Genomic DNA, 20,863 nt, shown 5'->3' on the forward strand with positions numbered 1-20,863 from the left:
GCCCATCAAATCGTGCTCAATTCACGTTGCTGCACTGCTGACAAATTCCCCCTCGTTCCCCCACCTGCCAGCAATCCTCTGTGCGCATGAGACACACTCGCTGACAAACGACATGTGTCGGGGGGAGCTTGTCATCTTAATGCGGTAAACTGGCTGCCCTTCCCGCACGCACGCACGCACACGCCCACCATCAAAGTGTCACGTCACACATTCTATTCTCGCCACCATCCAAACGACTTACAGTTCTCAGAAATTGAATTTCATCCTCGCCTTCTCCGTCAGCCATGGTTTGCTCTCGCTCGGGGAGTCTCGAGCTTGCCGCAGCTTGTGGGAAGTTATGGTGGCTCGTTGTGGGTGTGCGCGCGCCTGTATGTCTCGGATCGGTCACTGAGCGAAAACGATGGGACTCGCATCATTGGGGTGCGCGCACACGGTGGGAGGAGCTGTACAGGTATGGGAGGAAATTGTTTGGCGCCCTCTGCCAGCAATGTTCGGTATTAAAGCCGAAGCACCACGAGTAGCCCTGGATGCAGAGCGCAGTTCGAGGCGTGTCTCAACGTAGGGTGGACCTAAACTTTTGACTCCGCCTACACGGATTCTGAGCGCCCGCATTTTTTTTTTTTTTTGTTAAAGGGAAGTCAATCCAAACATGTTTTCCAAGAATATGTTCTATGCAGGCCCACTAGTTGAAACAAGACATTCTGATTAATATTATGTTTGCGGAATATGAGTTAAGCAGCAAAATTCAGCATTTTTTAGTAATCATCGGGGGGGGGGGGGGGGGGGGGGGGGGCGGCCATTTTGTCATTTCTGTCGACTGAGTTGTTCAGGGCTCAGATAACTACCAATCATGGCTCAGCAGCTTCAGAAAACAGCAAGCAGGGCAGCGGGTAAGAACAGGCGTGACAAATGCTGAGAAACAGTGAGTACGCCTTTGCTGCCTTAATCTTCTTACAAGTACAAGAGCGAGGGTTGACAATGCCAGTATTGCACAATATTGTGTCAAGAGCGTGAGGGTTTGCTTCGCGTAGACGTTCATCTTGAGCAAAAAATATTGCAAAATGAATTGTTTACGTTTTTATATTCCGCCCCCGGCCAATAGCTTTCCGGTTGGCTTTTTCTAACCATGGTATGGTGTTATGATGGTATGGAGGGGTATTACATCTCACACATGCGCAGAAGGTACGTGACACAATGTGTTCCAAATTATGCATAAAAGATTTTAGATGAATGAACCTTCAAGTTTTAATGGAGACGTTTGTGCAGTGTTTCTCCTTCGTTTGTTCCGAATGACGTATTGATGAGGAAGCGTATCATCCATGAAATCTAAAATCATGGTGCAATCCTTCTACTTTCACTCCAGATGTCCTCATACATTTGATGACGATTGATTACAATTTTGTGACAACCCCATGTAATTAGCAGAGCTTGGTATTTTACAAAAATTTCCTCGTCCGTTTATCGCCTTCCGCCTGCAGCCGGGGTTCCCTTCCACTGTCCATCTATCCGCCTTTTTGCCTGGCCGGACCAAATAGTTATAGGCCGGTCCGCCTATCATTTTAAATGGCCTTCCGTTTGCGTTTCAGTCTACAAACTTCGACCAACTGCCACTCCCCCCCGTTGAGCGATATTTGAAATGAAAGACTCACCGTGCTATGGAAGCCTCACCGCGAAAATAGACGATAGACAATGACATGAAGGAAAAAATGGGCTTCTGACTATGATTAATCCGTTAATTTTTTTAATAGAATAGAATAGAATACATCTTTATTGTCCGCCAGAGTGGAAATTGGTCTTCGGCTCACAGAGAACGGTAAGAATAAGAATAACAAAAGAGGTGATACATTAGTTGACTACAATTTTGTTGTGCCGATATTCTTCTATGTTTTCTGTATGTGTGCATTTGTAATTTTGGTTGTTTTGTGGATAGTGTCATTTTGATTCATTTTTTTATTGTTGGGATGTTGTTTTCCTTGTCCCTTGTTGTAGTATGTTGTTTGTAATAACAAAAATAAACATACAATGAGCTACAAAACAGATGGTGTTGATTTTCAAAAAGACAGATCAATTACTAAAAGGTTCATTGATTTAAAAAAAAAAACCTGTCACACCAATATAATTAGTTTTCTTTCATCATCGTCATTCTGAAAACACAGGTTTAACTAGTCAAGTCAAATTTATATATAAAGCCCTTAATCTATCAATTGATAAACAGTACACGCAGGTCCAAGTGTCATTCGAACAGAGATTATCTACTGATGCATGAGTTCAGTGAGAAATCTCAAATTAACACTTGTCAGCACCTTTCACATTTTATTCACATGTCATTCCTTACTGGTATGTACCATATTGAGTAATACTGTCAAATATATTCACTGTTGTAACCAAGGATGGGAGCCAGCCACTTCTCAATCTCTTCTACACCCATCTTTTTCCTTCTTGAATAATCTTCCACCTGATGACGAAAACAAGGAAATGGAAGATGTCAGTGGACATTAAGCATGTGGAGTGCAGTGTTGGTCATCTTTAAGGGACATACTTGGTATACTGAAAGTAGATAATTTCCCACATTTTACAGAATATTATTCCAAAATTGATTACATTATTTTTCACCCTAAAAATGATACACACAATCTCATACATTTTTCAGAGCTTGAGAAGTGCTGAGAAGAGAAATTGTTGTGCACCAACGATCCCCATCAAACCTGATGCAGCTGGAGAGGTGCTGCAAAGGGAAATGGCTGAAACTAGCCCAAGATAGATGTGCAGACATTGTGGCATCATATTCAAAAGAGTTAATCCACCCGTTTTTAGCCATCTCTGAGGGCGGCCATTTTGTCACTTCTGTCGACTGAAAATGACATCACAAAGGGGAAGTCAACCCAAGCATTTTTTTTTTCAAGAATCTGTTCTATGCAAGCCCACTAGTTGAAACAAGGTATTCTGATAAATATTGAGTTTGTGGGAGTTAACCCACCCGTTTTTAGCCAACTCTGGGGGGCTGACCTTTTTTCTGAAGCTGAGCCGTGATTGGTCACTACCTGAGCCCTGAGCAATTGTGATGCCATTTTCAAACGACAGAAGTGACAAAATGGCCGCCCCCAGAGAAGGCTAAAAACAAGTGGATTAACTCTTATTCCACAAATGCAATATTAATCAGAAAGCCTTCTTTCAACTAGTGGACCTGCTGGGAACATATTCTTGAAAAAAATATGTTTGGGTAGATTTCCACTTTAAAGCTGTCATGGGCGCTTTGCATATAACATTTTGCCCATTGCGGATGATACAGGTTACTCTTTTCTGCTTTTGGCCAATATGACTGCAGCGTATTGATAATCACATGTAAAGAGCAGAATATATATATATATATATATATATATATATATATATATATATATATATATATATATATATATATATATATATATATATATATATATATATATATATATATATATATATATATGATTTTTCTTTTTTCAAACAATACATGACAATTGTGTTGTTCCAATGTGCACATCATCCAAAATCAGCGGAGTTTGAATCTACCACGGATTTCCCAACTATGTTGAACTCACTCATTACTATGTGTATTGCTATGTCCTAATATCTGCTTTCCTGGACGCTGCGGCGCATTAAAACATTAAATCAAAAGGAGGAATTGACTCTCAACACATTGACACTCAAGAAAAATGTTCTTTAAAGACTCTTTTCCAAGAAAAAAATTCCAAGAAATATCAATTAACTCTACATTTGGATTACAAAGATTCGTTGAATCCGATGACATCTGTGTGTATACAAGGTACGATGAGGAAAAGCTATGCTAACATTAAGCAGCCCAACATTTACGAGGTATTTTGTGCTTCTTCATGAATCTGAAGCAGGAAGCCTTTTTTCAGGAAGACATTTTTTTTCAAAAAGATGAGAACTAAAGCAGAACACAATATTAGATTTCCTTAGTTTCTGCTTAAATTACTGGAAATGTTCAAGGTAGCATTAATCCACTACCACAGGCATATTCCATCAATTTCCAGGATTGGTATTTCTCTAATTTGCTGCGCAGTGCTTTGGCGGCGGTCTTACAAACATGAAACATACAAACATGTACGACACCTGAGGTGGTTAGTTTGTGGAAGTCCTGTAAACACCGCGTATGGAATAACACAAGTATTCAAAACCAGAAAAGGGTGAGCTGTATTTCAGTAACGCCGGAGATTATGTGCTGAATGCCCACTGCTTTCAAAGGTCCATCTAAAAAGTATTGTGCAGAGTGCGCGAATACATAAGTATGTTTGATTTCTTTGTTTCTTATTTTTTAACAAATTTTGATTTTTTTTTTGTGAGTGCAAGATTCAGTTGCTTTTTTTAAAACCTGCCTGCTCCTTGGTGATCTTTCCAACAGCAAAGTATGAGGCCTGGGGGTTGGAGAAATAAAGTCCAGAGACTGAGGCAGCGGGCGTCATTGCTAGTGACTCTGTCAAGGTAATACCTGAAAAATGAAAAATGCACACAGGCTTTTAACAGAAAGAAAAAAAAGACAGTTCTGGGTACAAAGTCTAAGCGAGAACCAACCGCCCGCGTTGCCAAGTTGTACCAATAAAGCAGGGATGGGCAACTTAAAAGTTGGAGGTGGCCACAGTTTTTCATCAGTGCTACTGGGGGGCCATATAGGACCACACACTTCCTAAACAGATGTTGTGGTGTGAAATCAGAAAATTACCATTCAAGGATGGCACAAAACTGCTGAACAAGAAACCTACATTAAAGTGTCATTAAAGTCAACCCGAACATACTTTTTTCAACATGTTCTATGCAGGCCCACTGGTCAAAACACACCATTCTGATTAATACTGCGTTTGTGGAATATGAGTTCAGCAGCAAAATAGACCCCTTTTTAGCCATCTGTGTCGGCGGCCATTTTGTCACTGCTGTCGACTGAAAATGACATCACAGATGCTCAGGGCTTAGATAACGACCAATCATGGCTCAGCTTCAGAAAACAGGTGAGCCGTGATTGGTCATTACCTGAGCCCTGAGACACTATGATGTCATTTTCAGTTGACAGAAGTGACAAAATGGCCCCCTCCCAGAGATGGCTGCAAATGGGTGGGTTAACGCTTACTTCACAAATGCAATATTTGTCAGAATGCCTTGTTTCAACTAGTGGGCCTGCATATAACTTGTTCTTGAAAAAAACATTTTTGGGTTGGCTTCCTCTTTAAGTGCAAGAACTCGTATTATACATTTTTTTCCACAAAAAAAAAAAACTCATTCAAAATTTGAATAGTATCGAGTAGGGGTATAACAGTATACGTGGGTGTATTAATGCGTTTCGGTATGGCATGACTGAACGTCCACTTGCGTACCGTTTCTAATCAGTTTTTATTATTAGCACGAGTTTACGCACGGACGCTATTGACTGTTGCTCGCGGGAGAGGAGCGGCACAAAAGAGGAGCCAGTACGCCAGAAGCCGTGATAAATCATTAATGCGTGGATAATTGGCATTATTATGGCATACGCAAACAAGCCAGCTCGAAGGTCCCCCCGTACACTGAGGTCGCCTGTTTGGGAACATTCTGCCTTTCCTGTTAAAATTGCAGATGGGGAAAGGTACGTGCATAAGTCCCAAAGGTGTGTGCCGACATTGCTACATGAGATTGGCAGCTATGTTGCAGGTAGCACGTCTAAAATAACGCACGGCTTCGTTGTCCGCTGCTCCTCTCGCTAGCCGTACGATGCATTCGTACCGCTGAACCTCGGAAACATCACAACTCAGCAACACACAAATCCGACCACAACACAGATAACCCAATTCGTTACAATATATTGTTGAACATTCAAAGATTTCAATGCCTAAAAAGTGTATACAATTTCATAAAGACCTTTTAAAGTTACTGTATTTTTTTCATTATGAAGAGTTTTAATATAGTGAGCAATAATTGTAACTGTTATTGTATATATTTCTTTCATCACAAAAAGTGTATATATGTACTGTTATGACAACTTGTCTTGTTAACTTGAATACTTAGATGTGTCATAGACTGTAGCTGTTGAGTGTTTAAAGATTTCAGTGTCTTAATAGTTTACAAAATTAAGAGATCTTTATTGTTAGTGTATTTTTTATTCTGGTGTAATTTCTTAGAATATCACCCGAATGCTTCGCTTTTATTTCTATTTTTTCTAAAAAAAAAAAAGCACCGTTTACTTGTCATCTTTTCAAGATAAACATAATAAAAAACAAAATGATTTTTTTTTTCTAAATCAGTTTTTTTTTGGACCAAAAATATACCGAACCGAAGTTTCCAAGAAACCGAACCGAACTGTGATTTAGCATACCGTTACACCCCTTGTATCGAGGTACTATATTTGTCCTGCATATCATTACAAATCTGCAAACAAATATTAGCCCTCCCCATGTAACACAGGGCATTATAAGACACAGTGTAAGCGTAACTAAAACATGTCTTCCAACTAGTGATGATTGTTGCTATTAAAATTTAAAACAATCAAGCCCTGCATATTCGCTGTTCGGAACACGCAGATTTGCCAATTTGGATTTACTTCCCCAAGATTTATTCCTTTTTAGGATTTTTTCTCCTAGTTTTTCTAGGATTTTATTCCTCATTTCCGCAACGGCAGATTGGCAGATTTTTTTTCTTTTTTTTTTTTTTCAATAATACATATTTTTGGGGCGCAGGTGTGGGGTAAGTTCCCAATTACCACCCTTTTTTCGTAGAAAACGTTTATGGAATGTTTAATAGCACTTTTTGAAAATGTCTTTTTCTTTGGAGGTGATTCCAAAGAGAGGCACCGGCAACGGAAAACACTCAATACCCTCTGATCCTCCATTTAGTCCTTGGTACCTCCAGTAACGCCTGGTGCTTGTAGGAGGGAGCACATAATTCAAATTCTGGCCTCCCTTCACTGGCTCCCTGTACTTCATTCTTTGATTTGTTTTCAAATATTTAAATGGTCTTATCCCAGCCTAAGTCTATGAGGGGAAAACAGGTTTGACAAGGAACACGCTCATTTTGGCATAACTGGCCTGAAGGCCCACATAAAGTGGTGCCTTGAGATACAAGTTGCATTCGTTTCATGACCACACTAACTCCAGTGAGTGTTCCCCAGTGAATTTTATAGAAAATAAATGATCTGTTGCGACGGCCCCATTACATTATTGTACTGTATAAAAACACACAGTAATAAGATTTGCTCTCCACATAATGCAAGCACAAACACAACTGTACCTAATGTATTGTGCTTTGTTCTTCAGTGGGGTCTATCAGCATCTTGCCTAATGGTGCATGGCTGCCACTAATTGATACTGTCCTTTCATTGTATTGTATTGTATTGCTAGAAAACCTTGAGAATGGATTGTGGTCGGATGTTGTGAAGTTTGCTGTCGCCGTCTAGTGGTGGGGGTCTGAAGTGCACTTGTATCCTCTCTTAATAAAAATTAAAAAAACTGGCGCCAGTAGTGTCTATCTAAAACTCGCAAGAAAGGTTATTCCTGTCATATACGGGTGTTATTTTTATAGTTTTTTTTCTCTCTCAAGAAAAATTCAGACGTCCATCAATATTTAAGAAAATTGCATAATCTTACCAATGCTCTCCTCTATACCAGCAAGGTTCCACATTACAATCTTCTCAGTGTGATCAGGCTGGCTTGGGTAGCCGGCGGCTGGTCTGATACCCTGATAACGAACCTTGTGTAGGTCTGAGGCCTGCAGAGACTCATCGCCACAGTAGCCCCACAGTTCCTTGCGCACACGAACATGTAGCTCTTCTGCAAATGCCTGGGGAACATCAAGACAAGGTCAGGTTCCACCTGGTTGCACTTGCTGTACATTACTCGAAAGGTGCTCTCAAAGTGCAACTATTGTTAACTACTTGCCCGAGATGCTGTAAATCAAAGTGTTTTCTGATTTATCTGCAGTTCCATGTTAACACATGAAGGATTTTTATTATTGTCGTCTGTGCAAAAAGTTTCCAAACAACTTTCCCATTGAATACCTTATTGTGTAAACACATCCTACATTTGAATGTTTGCCGTTGTTGACAGAATATAAATGTGCTATTTAGTTTACTTTACTTTTGCAGTTGGTGTGGATTTTTGGATACATGTTTGGTTCAGCTCAAATATTTATTATAGAACAGAAAAACAGGGCAAGTAACAGATTTTTTTAATTAACTTTTTTGTTTATATACAGTTTATACCTATATATGTAAATAATATATGTATATATGTATATATGTGTATGTATGTATATATATGTATGTATATGTGTATACATATATATATATATAAATACATATGTGTGTGTATATATATATATATGTATATATATATGTGTATATGTATATATGTGTATGTATGTATATATATGTAGATATGTGAGATATATATGTATATATATATATATGTATATATATGTGTGTATATATTTATATGTATATATATATATATATATATGTATATATGTATATGTATATATATATATATATATGTATATGTATATGTATATATATATATATATATATATATATATGTATATATATATATATATGTATATATATATGTGTATATATATGTATATCCCCTTTAAAAATAAAAAATCCACCTGCAGTTCAACTGTGTAATGTGGTGGACAACGCAAAGCAAAAAAATCGATCTGTCAATTGGCATTTTCATTGATCTGTTCTTGAATACTATTCAAGTTTGACTGAACGAGCCTGAGAAATTGTTGTCATCTAATACACTTTGACAGTTGCCGGCATTTCAGCCTTTTATCAATAGCCGAAAATTAAAATGAATAGTTTGTCAAAATTGTATTTACATAAATTTTCAACGGAACCTGGAAAAGATCACGTGAAACGCAAAATTGATTCATTTAAATACACAGTGGTGATAAGCAATACAATCCATTCTTCACCTCTGCCAGTCGGTCAGCCAAAGCTTTGACCATAATACTGTTGTAGTCATCTCCCTCAGCCTGGAACTGCTGACTCAGTTCCTCAGCACCAAACACTCCCACAGCAAATACTCCAATGTAGTCAGCCAAGCCGCTGTCTATGGGCGCCACAAAGTCAGCCAAGCACAGGTAGGGCTCTGAACGTGCACTATCCTTTTCCACCTGAAGCAGAGAAATATGTCTTACTTCTTCTAGAACTAATGTCATTGACAAGACCATATGATGTTCTCTCACCTGTTGCCGTAAACCGTGCAATACTGCGATTGGCTCGGAATCTCTGTGCACTGTATCGTGATTATTGTACACGTTGATGTCGTCACCATTACTCTGGGCCCGCCAGAACCCTACCAGCCCTCGCCCCGTCAGACTCGAGTTAGCGATCATTTGGTTAAGCAGCCGCTGGGCGTCATCAAAAACTTTGCGTGCCTCCAATCCTACAAGGACCAAATAGCAATTAGATTGAACATTTTCATACAGCTTTTCAGAAGGGGGGTCATTAGTTACCCAAAACATTGTTTTTATAAAATTATTGTAGGTTTAAAGCTAGTAGGGATGTCACGATATCCAAATGTCACGATACGATAATATCACGATATGAACCTCATGATACAATAATCATCACAATATTGTGGGGAGGTTAACTATGTATAAAAAACTAATGATACTGTATAAAAGCTCACTATATTGTAAAAAAAAAAAGCTCATGTTAAAAAAAAATCACAGTATTCTGTTTTTGTACATAATAACAGCATTCACAAAGAAATAGGCTTGTCCAGTCATGAGCTCCTATTGGCAATTAGCGTGAGCCTTAAACATAGGTGGCCTCAAATTAAACGGCACTAATAAACTAACCACCAGAGGGTGCTGGAATTGCACAAATGGAAAACAATTTGGGCTTTTAAACAGATTTGCTGTTATTAATATCATGACATGACGATATATAGTGGCAATTTTAATATCGCAATATCGCAGATATTGTGGCATCCCTAAAAGCTTGTCAATATTATAATTTTTTAAAACTAATTTTGCTGCAGGGCCATGCATAAATGGGTGGTGACTCGAATCGAGATGTGAAATGGTCATTAAAAGCAAATGCTGAATCAGAGTTTTCAGATTCGAGTGAGAATGAATTATGGCATATTGTCGCATGCGCTATATAAATAAAATTGTATTGTATTATATTGTACTTCGCACGTGGCCTCTGACGCCATTCTAGCAACAACCCAAGGGAGTTGGCAAACTCGGACGCCGTACCCGAGAGACGAACTTCCTCAGGTTAGCTTAGCCCAAGCTAGCTGGTACGACATAACGTGGATGAATTTAAAACGGACACAAATGAGAAAAAACAAAACAACAACAAAAACTGTCGTCTACCGTTGGCCAAGATACTGCGAGGGACCCGGGTCGTTAAAGTAAGCTATTTCAAACTAAACAGGAAAACTTTTCCATATATTGTAGTCAATGCGCCAGTGTACAATAGACTAAAGATATGTTTCAAATAAAGCGCTTTGGACAACATATGATGTAGATCAAGCGTTGTGGAAGTGCACTCCACTGCACTGATCTCTGCGACTGAAAACCATGTGGTTCAACTACAGCAGACATTAGGCAAATCATGGTCTGAACCAATCAGAGAAAGTGAATGGCACCGGCCACCCTCTGATTGGCTGTGGTCCAGATATTTGCATCCAAAGAACCCCTACTTGTGCGCAAACACACAAATATGTAAGAAGCATTGACGTGTTCCTCATGTATTACATTGAACAAATGCAAAAACCAGAGTTGAAACATCAGATTAGGGAATCAGAGGAGGAGACATTTCCTATAATGAATACATACCAACTGTCTTGTCGTTGAAGATTTTAGGGTAACCTCGATTGGGATATTTGCCCCTGAGCTGCCAGACATCAAAGAAAGGCTTCCAATCGATGAAATCAACCAGTTTGGTCAGGTCGTACGGATCAAACACCCGGGTGCCGAAGAACTGAGGACCCACTGAAAAATAAATGAAAATTATTTGATTTGAAGTAGCTGCTGTACGGTGCTCACTCTAGAGACTAACACTAAATTTGATTACATATCATAAAAAGGTAATGTGGCCTCAAATTGATGCCAATATTTTTCAGAAACATCACAATAACAATATCACGATATTTGTGCCAAGTGCAGACAACGCCAATTTGGGGAATCTGAAGCTCCTTAAGTTCCCTCATTAAAATAAACATTGCAACATTTTTTTGATTTGGGGGGGAATGAATGCCAGAACGAATGAATGGCATTTCCATTCATTTCAATGGGAAAAGATGACTTCGGATATGATTGTCTTGAGTTACGATCATTTTTCCCCTTAAAAAAATGTGCCAAATTGCGGAATGGTTATGAACAGATAGAAACGTATTATAAGACAATTTACCCGGCTTAGTCGCCGATAGCCAGTCTATATGTAGAGCTTTTTCTCGAGCATGGGACAGAGACAGATAACGACGATCCTGAAAAGAAAAAGAAAAAAAATTGTAGCATTGAGAGAGGCAAGCCAGCTCCATTATTTAAACACATCACAGTGCAGTATAAATATGTAACCTATGAAATAGAAAATGACGAAAATTCTAGGACAAATCTTTTGTGTGTACCGGTACTTTCGACTTAATGTTGCTTTGCCATACCTTCAAGGAGTCGTAATGCTCCTGCCTTATCTCTTCATATTCCTCTTTTAGGTCTTCAAAGTAGTCCTCTCTTGAGCTATCATCCAGAAGCTGAGAGCACTGGCACACAATGAAGAAAATCCAATTTCGTGTTGCTTTGCAGAGCTGTTTTTTCTCACAAACAATCATAATAAAAAGGTGATCTGCTTTCAACATTAAAATATTATCTTTGTACTGACAGATATGAACCCTGCTGGTGTGTATTGTATCACATCACCTATATTAACTCTGAGGCACTTAATATTATGGATAGACCGATTATCGGCCGGGCCGATTATCGGCGCCGATGTTCGTCATTTTGATGAATATCATCATCTACCTTTTAAAAAAAATCTGATGGCTGATAATAAATGAATTTAATACTGTGTTGAAATCAAAACAAAGATATGTGAATGGATAACTTTTCTGTCATTTTGACATTTTGGAAGACTTAATTTACTGTAGAAAACTATATGGAGCTATCTAAAAAAATATTTTTAATGTTCTCATTTAACTTGCTGACATGCTGACGACCCTGGGTGTATCCTGAACTTTTTGTTAGAATTTGATAAAGATGTACACTGTCAAAAATGTATAGTAATAATAAAATATTTAAAAAAAAATAAATAAATAAAAAAAAATCAATACACATATGCTTAAAGACGTTTCAGCAAAGTTAAGAGTTTTATTTATTTATATTTTGATGCCAATACATCTTTTTTACTTAAAATGAATATCGGCTCCAAACGTCGGTTATCGTCCTCCTCGACTACTAATAATCGGTATCGGCCCGGAAAAAAAACATATCGGTCTATCTCTGCATAATATATGTGAAAAGTGACCCAGCAGACAAAAATATGTGTCGGCTTTGCATTTGCTTTTTACAACTAAGGAGTAAGGGCTACTTCACGTACTGTATGCTAGCAAGTGTCTGTCAGCTGAGTGTGTGCTACAGTAGACATCCTTACCACCACCACACTCCGAGAGGCATCCAGAACATGGATAACAGGAGAGGTGTAACGCGGGGCAATCTTCACTGCCGTGTGAGTCCTGTGGCACGAGAAACCGCACTAATACTCATGTGGCCAACGAAAGATAAGACGGACACTGCAGAGTGTTTGTATCACTTTGATGTGGTGGCTCCCCCGATCAGCAAAGGTGTTGCCATTCCCAGTCTCTCCATTTCTTTGGCCACAAAGATCATCTCATCTAGAGAAGGGGTGATCAGACCGGACAAACCAATAATGTCTGCAAGAATCCAAATATTAGATTAGTTGGTGACAGCTAATTTTACACACACCTAACTGTGATATCAATGTTCAGAATTGAATGAATGGCATGAATTGTACCTGCTTTTTGCTGGATGGCCTCTCTGAGAATCTTATCACAAGGAACCATCACGCCTAAGTCAACCACTCTGAAATACGAATAGCATGCACAATGCAAAGGACTGAAGAATAATTTGAAGTGAACCACATTATACCAAATTATTTATATACACACGCACACAGGAATTTGATGGCTGTTCAAAGGGTAGTAATAAATAATAAACAAGTACGATGTTTCAGATCATCAAGTCATTTTACGTAGGATAACATATTCCATATACAACAAAGACAACCTAATTAAATACAAAAGGATGGTTTTATTTATCAGGGGAAAATAAAATCGCAACTGGTTCGATGTGAAAAACTACTGCATGTGAATATTCTGCCGGCCATCTGTTTGTGCCCTGACAGTATTAGTTGTTAAAACACACAGCCCTATTGGCTGGAAAAAATGCTCAGTCTTGAACATAGTTTTTCACAGTCATTAGTCACCCTTTGTTGAAACGTTAAGAACTTGAGTAGACCTTAGTGTAAGTCAACCCCAAAAATGTTCTTTACAAGAATATGTTCTATGCAGGCCCACTAGTCGAAACATGGTAGTCTGATTAATATTGCACTTGTGGAATATGAGTTAATCCAACCGTTTTTGTCCATCTCAGGGGGCGGCCATTTTTCCACTTGCTGTCGACTGAAAATGACATCGCAGTTGCTTAGGGCTCAGATAACGACCAATCATGGCTCAGCTTCAGAAAACAGGTGAGCCAAGTGGCTGCAACAAGCAGTAACTCACAACCGGAAGTGTATATTTAAAAAAAGAAAGGAATAATAATAATAATAATAATAATGATGTGGTGCCAGGATGGGATGAGACACAGTCAACCTTGTCATAGTTTTGCAATATTCTAAAGATTTTATTCATCATCATTTTTACCTGAAGTTGTTGCAACCCAGGACCACACCTACAATGTTTTTGCCAATATCATGGACATCACCCTTCACAGTAGCTAGAATGACAGTGCCTTGATAAGGATTCTGCAAACAAAGGGGGTAAAATTAGAAAAGGCCAAGCAAAAAGGTAAGAAAATACATTGATAAACTTTGCTATGCTTTAAACGTTTTGGCCCACGTTAAGACCTCAAGCGCTGTTAAAAACACTGAACTTTAACACACAAACGGCGGTGAAGGACGGACAGCTACTGTATCCCCAAGTGGGATCCAAAAATGTTATCTTATTTTAATCAAAAAAATATTTTGTTGATACTAACAATGTATTCAGTTGACCCAGACAAAGATATCATCTCCTTTCTCTCTTTCTCCATGAAGGGAATGAGATGGCCCACTGCCTTCTTCATAACACGAGCTGACTTAATGACCTGCAAACACAACGAGGGTCATTCATTAAAAGGAAGTTAATGGAGAGAGGAAGAATAATCATGTTGTTTCACAAACAGCGAGCAATACTTACAGGGAATGTATTTAAAATGTACTATTTTAATTGCTTGTGTGCATGTTACCGAGACATGAGGACTGTTCTAATTGTGTACAAAATGCATGTCTCATTTCAAACGTTCATATTGGATTGCTTTGCACCCAGATGAAAGTAATTGCTAGCATGTTTCCTTAACTATACAACAAACTTGTTATCTTGTGTCGCAATTTACATTTTTATTAAAATGGTGTTTTGCTTAGTTTTAGGGTCATATTCCATTTGCCAGAGAAGCTGAAAGAAGCATTGGCCTTGGATGCGACAAGCCAGTTCCACATCCTTTGTACTCCAGCTGCTTACAAAAGAAACAGGGAGAAAAGAAAATGGATTTACCCAAGACGTAAACATGGGCACTATAAAAGCACAGGGGGAAAAAAATGGTCGAGCAGCAGAGAGAAACGTTGGCCTTGAATGTGGCACGCCAAATCCACATCCTTTAAAGTCCAGCTGACCACAAAAGAACCAGAGAGAAAATAAAATACATTTGCCCACAGTGTAAAAATGGGCACGACAAAACCACAGGAAATATACTTCCAATCATGGAATAGAAATTATAAAGCAGCTGTTAAAGGTGGACAGGTTAGATATTAGCATACTGTATATCTACATTAGGATCCTAATAACTCAACACTTGTGGTTGCATGAAACAATGCTGTACGTCTGAACAAAAATTGGCGAACAATGCGGGTTCTCTTACCTGTGGCAGGAACATCTTGCCAGCACCGAACAGATCTCCGACCACCTTCATGCCATTCATTAAAGGACCCTCAATTATGTGAAGGGGGCGGGTGTAGCGATCGACATTTGTCCGACATTCTTCCACATCTTGTACCACGTGTGTTTCTATTCCCTGAAATCAGCAAACCAGGACCAGGTGTTACAGAAGAAAAGAAGAACAAAGGAATTAGGACAACAGCTGCTACTGTATTTATTTTACTCTTTGACGTTCACTTTTTAACACCATTTCGAGGTTCCAAGGTATACTGTTTCTTGCTCAGTACTTTGCTATGTATCTCGTATTTTCAAATTACAAACAATCAAACCTTGACATACAAATGTACCAAGATTCCACTTACCCAAAATATGACACGCGATAGTTAACAAAAATGTGCAGTGACTTACAAGTATTTTCTCCAGGATACAACTGAGTTGGCTAACTAAGCCCAATAATTTCCTATAGTATAAATAAAATATCTGTCTAGCTACTTACCAATGTAAAACCTAGAAAATTAATCTATGGGAATGAGTGCCCATGAGTGTACGGCCTCAGTTCATGTTTAACCTTCGTTTATTCGTTTAACCTTACAAAATGCCTCCCATGAATTAGGAAGAAGCAAAGATGGAAATTATTCCCATGGAAACTAAGAAGGAATAGTTGGGAAATATGAACAAGCTGTGTATGAGTCAACTTGCCCATGAATACGGTCACAGCACTTCTATCATTGTAACGATCCTTAAAGACCCAAACATATTTTAGAATATGATCCCAGCAGGCCCACTAGTTTAAACAAGGCATTCTGATAATTATTTGTGTTTGTGCAATAAGAGTTAATCCACCTGTTTTTAGGCATCACTGGGGGCGGCCATTTTGCCACTTCTGTCGACTGAAAATGACATCACAGTTGCTCAGGTCTCAGATAACGACCAATCACAGCTCAGCTTCAGAAAACAGGTCAGCCGTGATTGGTCGTTACCTCAGCCTTGAGTAACCGTGATGTCATTTTCAGTGGACAGAAGTGACAAAATGGCCGCCCCCAGCGATGGTTAAAAATGAGTGCATTAACTCTTATTCCACAAACACAATATTTCTCAGTATTCCTTGTTTCAACTGGCGGACTTGCATAGAACATATTCTGGAGAAAATATGTTTTAGTTTATTTCCACTTTAATCTAGCGATCGCTTGATAGTTGCAAACTTCCATTTCTTTCAATTTTATGCTATCGTTTTATTGTGTTCACACCTGTTTTACTACGACTGATTAGGCTTTTCATGCACATTGTGACTGCCGTGGCAATTTTTTTTTCCTCCTCAGTCCTCATACCGACTACACCGCTCTTCAATGCAACAAAGGTAAAGTGACAATTTACTGTTTGAAACAGTTTTATTAATATATATTTATAAAAATGTAACGTATATCCATCCATCCATTATCTGTACCGCTTCTCCTCACAAGGGTCGCGGGGTGTGCTGGAGCCTATCCCAGCTGTCTTTGGGCAGTAGGCGGGGGACACCCTGAACTGGTTGCCAGCCAATCGCAGGGCACACAGAGACAAACATCCGCACTCACAATCACACCTAGGGACAATTTAGAGTATCCAATCAACTTACCATGCATGTTTTTGGAATGTGGGAGGAAACCGGAGTTTCCCGGAGAAAACCCACGCAGGCACGGGGAGAACATGCAAACTCCACACAGGGAGGCCGGAGCCGGGATCGAACCCACGACCTCTGAACTGTGAGGCGGACGTGCTAACCAGTATGTAACGTATAGAGTTTATATATATTGCAAGACTGTACGTTTTCATTTTTCTGCATAGAATCTCAGTTTAAAAAGTTAAAATGAAAGGCAATGTGATGGATCTGATGGTCGAGAAACAGAAGCCTTACCTTGATGAGGGCGTACGCCAGCCTCTCTTCCACACTTTTTTCTCTCCACTTGTCTGTTTGAACAACTTTTTTCGCTCCCTTCACATTGTTCTGTCAAAGAGAGTAGCAACAACATAATAAGACCCATAATCAAAGTAACGGGAAGATCATGTTTTATTCCTGTGTAAATGTACTTGTGCATAGGTCAGAAGTTTCTCTGTGGCGTCGACGTCTTTGTTCCAGATCAGGTTTTCACACAGTAGCAGCAGTTCTTTATCAATATCATCGTACACAGGTAGATTGCCAGCATTCACTATTCCCATATCCATACCATCCTGAGAAAACACTAAGCATTAATAACTAGTGCTGTGCAAATTACTTTAAAAAATGGAATTAGTCACAAATCACCTCTTCCACTTATTGCATTACTTTTTTGAAAACCTTTCAAATATGTCAAAGAATTGGGATTTTTGAGGCTCAAGAGTAGGAAAGCGTAAATGGGTGCTTTATTAAATTTAATATTTATTGGACATGAAATCACAACTGTCACCGTCTTGGTGACCGCTGTTAAAATGAAACGGACACTTGGCCTGATTCATAATATAAGATATTATGAATAATATAATATTAATAATATAATAAAAATGTAAAAACAAAATATAATCACTAACAGAAGCAGTGTGCACAAATATCAACTATTCGAATGTTCCTGTGGGACGAATTGAGTCTGACCACCAATCAAAGGTCATGTATTATTGTAGGTTTAATCACTATGTTTTTAGAGAATATAAAAAAAAAAAATACCAAAGTTCATATTAATCGCACCTTATTGAGTGTCTATATATTTCTAGAACATCAGTTTGCATGGTTTGTAGCCCTAGTTTTACCTGTATTTCGGTGACTAGTGTTTTGAATGAGTTCAACTTATTGCTGATCAATCATGTCGTCCACATCATAAGTGGCTGCCAGTTTGGATTGATCTGTCAGAGAACGGTATCAAAGACGGTACTTTTTTTTTTTTGCTATGGGCAGATTTGGGTACTACCGAGCGCCGGTTCACGGAAAATGAAACGGTGCAATGTTTCGGTTCCGGAGCGTGTCTTTATAAGTTGTGAAAAGGTTGCGCCGTTTTCAATGGACGCAGACGTCACACACTCACACAGCAATTCACACTCACTAAAAACAGATTTGGAAGGGAGGAGGACTTGACTGCCGCTAAGCCAAACATATACAGTTTGGTTGGTAGGTAGGTATCGGTTGGTCGGTCTGTAGGTAGATAGATAGAAGAGATAGGTAGAGAGAGCGAGAAAGGTAGAGAGAGAGACAGGTAGAGATAGAGAGAGAGAGATATAGGTATATATAGAGAGAGATATAGATATATATATATAGAGAGAGAGAGCGATATAGAGATAAAGATAGAGGTATAGAGATATAGATAGAGATATAGAGAGGGATATAGATGGATAGAGATATAGAGAGATAGAGAGAGAGATAGATAGATAGATAGATAGATAGATAGATAGATAGATAGATAGATAGATAGATAGATACGCTAGGGAGCAGTAATTTACCTTAATAGCATGATAGAGAAATGCTCCATGCATAGCTTCTCGGATGGCCTCCATTCCCCTGAAGGAGAAAGACAGATTGGAGAGACCTCCACTCACCCTGGCTCCTGGTAATGTCTCCTACACACATACACAAATTTACACAATATGTATGATCTGTTATTCTAACGAGGCACGCTGTATGGGTGTAACAGTTAGAATATATGAGAAAATGAAGACAGTTTGAATATACTAGAAAATGAAGACATCGCGTTGCCTTATGTCAAAGGGGCAATTCCCGTGAAATGGGTGTTTCAAAAAGGCAATCATCTTAAACACATGGGTAAGTGAGCAACATCTTGGTTCGGAACAAGATTAACATTGCAGAACTGCACTCCTAATTCCCAGACTTTAATCAAACACAGAACTTGCTGGGTGATATAAAAAAAAAAATGCTGTTCGTAAGGCAAAAACAAGAAATGCAATGTAATGTGTAATGTAGTACAGTCATCCTGGCATGACATACCTACCAGTTTTCATTATGACTGCATTACCATCTAATTGAGATACACGTGTGCAGTATAAATCTTGTACTGTGAATGATTGAACAATGGTCCGTGCCATGTATTATGGATGCTGAGGAAAGACAATCTCGCTTGATTCTGAGTGCGTAATACCTTAATAATTTTTGTGGCCCAGATGAAATTGACAGCATAGTCGTTGTGTTCCTCCATGCCAGTGCCAATTGTCAGGATATTGGGGTCGAAGATGATGTCGTTGGGATTAAACCCAATTTTTCTCACCAATAGGTCATAAGCTCGGGTGCAGATCTCCACTTTGCGGGCTGTATCTGTAGCCTGAAGTGAACGGCACATGGTCACTCATCTTGTACTGCGCATGTGTGTGTAAGTGTTTGAGTGCGCGTGAACATTTTTTTTTGTTTTGTTTGGAGGGGAGTGTCAGCCAACCCCTCATGCTGTTCAGCTAAACACGCAGTTGAGGACAGCCATGACTTCCAAAAATGAAGCTATTTTGACAAGAGAAGTTCCTTCCCATCGCAATTGTGGCAGTATCTCAACGTGGAAGAGGAAGCCGTTGTGCGGTATGTCGTCAAAACCAAGGCAATACAACAAAACTGTTGAATCATCATTGTCAACCAATCACGGCTCAGCTTCAGAAAACAGATCAGTCGTGATCTGTCGTTACCTGAGCTCTGAGCAGTTGTGATGTCATTTCCAGTCAACAGAAGTGACAAAATGGCCGCCCCAGAGATGGTTAAAAACGGGTGGATTAAGACTTATTCAACAAACGCAATATTTATCAGAATGCCTTGTTTCAACTAGTGAGTCTAAATAGAACGTATTCTTGGAAAAAAATATGTTTGGCTTCACTTCCTCTTTAAGGAGAGGAGACATCTCATTTTACGCCACTACAGATATGAGGTAGTATGAGCATTTTTGTAACTACTAAATGATTTTTATTTTTATTTACACTTTGTATCCAAGATATTTTTTCTACAATTTCACTGTAAATGTTCAATGCTCTTGAGAATTGAAAAATAATTGCACTTATTTTTGCTCTAACAGCATCACTATATCAGTGGCATAAAAAAAAACAATTAAAAAAACAACAAAAACCCCCAAATACTGGATATCATTTAGCCTGAAAGTTTCCTGAAAAATATACCATCCATAAAATTTGTTATCATGACAGGCCTACGTAGGGCATATCGATTTTGCATATGACAAGGGGGCATTCCAGGGGCAATTAATCAAATATAGATTACTCCTTATTGGATAGACATTATTGAAAATGAATGCTGATTTCTTTTTTATAAGGAAAAAAATAAATACATGAGTGTTTTTCTTTCTTTTCTTCATGAAAAACGGACCATCTTGAGTCCATAGTCCCTTTAAGGTTGTGTCAAGGACAGCATTTCAACGTACAGTACTGTACTCCAAAGGGGCTATGCATACATTTACTGTTTGACGTTTTGTCCTCTCACCTGGCCTTTCTCATCAAAGGCCATGACAACCACAGCAGCGCCGTAGCGCTTCACAGTTGCCGCTCTTAGCAGGAATTCCTGCTCGCCTTCCTTCAAACTTATGCTGTTGACTATACATTTCCCCTGGCAGCATTTCAATCCCGATTCAATCACTGCAAAGTTAGATGAGTCAATACACAGAGGAACCTGAGGAAGACAAGAGGACGGTTGAAAAAGGCAACTATCAACTGACTACAAAACAGGATCGGTGAAGACA

At 38.9% G+C, this 20,863-nt stretch overlaps 2 protein-coding genes across 5 annotated transcripts in view; both read right to left on the reverse strand.

Moving 5' to 3' along the window:
- The window catches only part of ryr2a (ryanodine receptor 2a (cardiac)), a 139,296-nt gene extending 138,892 nt beyond the window's left edge, over window positions 1-404 (reverse strand). For all 3 annotated transcript variants that reach the window (XM_086016298.1, XM_086016297.1, XM_086016296.1), the window contains exon 1: window positions 242-404. In XM_086016298.1, the coding sequence (XP_085872424.1) occupies window positions 242-286 (45 nt within the window). In that variant the 5' untranslated portion in view covers window positions 287-404. The remainder of the gene's footprint in view (window positions 1-241) is intronic.
- Window positions 405-1,724: 1,320 nt separating this feature from the next.
- Window positions 1,725-20,863, reverse strand: part of mtr (5-methyltetrahydrofolate-homocysteine methyltransferase) — a 35,489-nt gene continuing 16,350 nt past the window's right edge. The window contains exons 15-33 of one of the 2 annotated variants that reach the window (XR_015082520.1): window positions 20,608-20,793; window positions 19,280-19,459; window positions 18,627-18,743; window positions 17,250-17,390; window positions 17,077-17,166; window positions 15,166-15,318; window positions 14,248-14,355; window positions 13,914-14,014; window positions 13,004-13,071; window positions 12,782-12,902; window positions 12,623-12,704; window positions 11,637-11,735; window positions 11,387-11,462; window positions 10,813-10,968; window positions 9,208-9,407; window positions 8,935-9,135; window positions 7,708-7,797; window positions 4,377-4,489; window positions 1,725-2,455 (exon numbers count right to left, since the gene is read on the reverse strand). Coding sequence is in view for 1 of the 2 variants with exons in the window: in XM_086016407.1 (XP_085872533.1) it covers window positions 2,363-2,455; window positions 4,377-4,489; window positions 7,605-7,797; window positions 8,935-9,135; window positions 9,208-9,407; window positions 10,813-10,968; window positions 11,387-11,462; window positions 11,637-11,735; window positions 12,623-12,704; window positions 12,782-12,902; window positions 13,004-13,071; window positions 13,914-14,014; window positions 14,248-14,355; window positions 15,166-15,318; window positions 17,077-17,166; window positions 17,250-17,390; window positions 18,627-18,743; window positions 19,280-19,459; window positions 20,608-20,793 (2,478 nt within the window). In the remaining variant the exon portion in view is untranslated. Of the gene's footprint in view, window positions 2,456-4,376; window positions 4,490-7,604; window positions 7,798-8,934; window positions 9,136-9,207; window positions 9,408-10,812; window positions 10,969-11,386; window positions 11,463-11,636; window positions 11,736-12,622; window positions 12,705-12,781; window positions 12,903-13,003; window positions 13,072-13,913; window positions 14,015-14,247; window positions 14,356-15,165; window positions 15,319-17,076; window positions 17,167-17,249; window positions 17,391-18,626; window positions 18,744-19,279; window positions 19,460-20,607; window positions 20,794-20,863 lie in introns of both variants that reach the window. The other variant, XM_086016407.1, reaches the window with a different exon arrangement.

The sequence above is a fragment of the Filicampus tigris genome, chromosome 19 (genome assembly GCF_054856515.1).
Source record: "Filicampus tigris isolate MCC_2025a chromosome 19, RoL_Ftig_1.0, whole genome shotgun sequence".
Lineage (NCBI taxonomy): Eukaryota > Metazoa > Chordata > Actinopteri > Syngnathiformes > Syngnathidae > Filicampus > Filicampus tigris.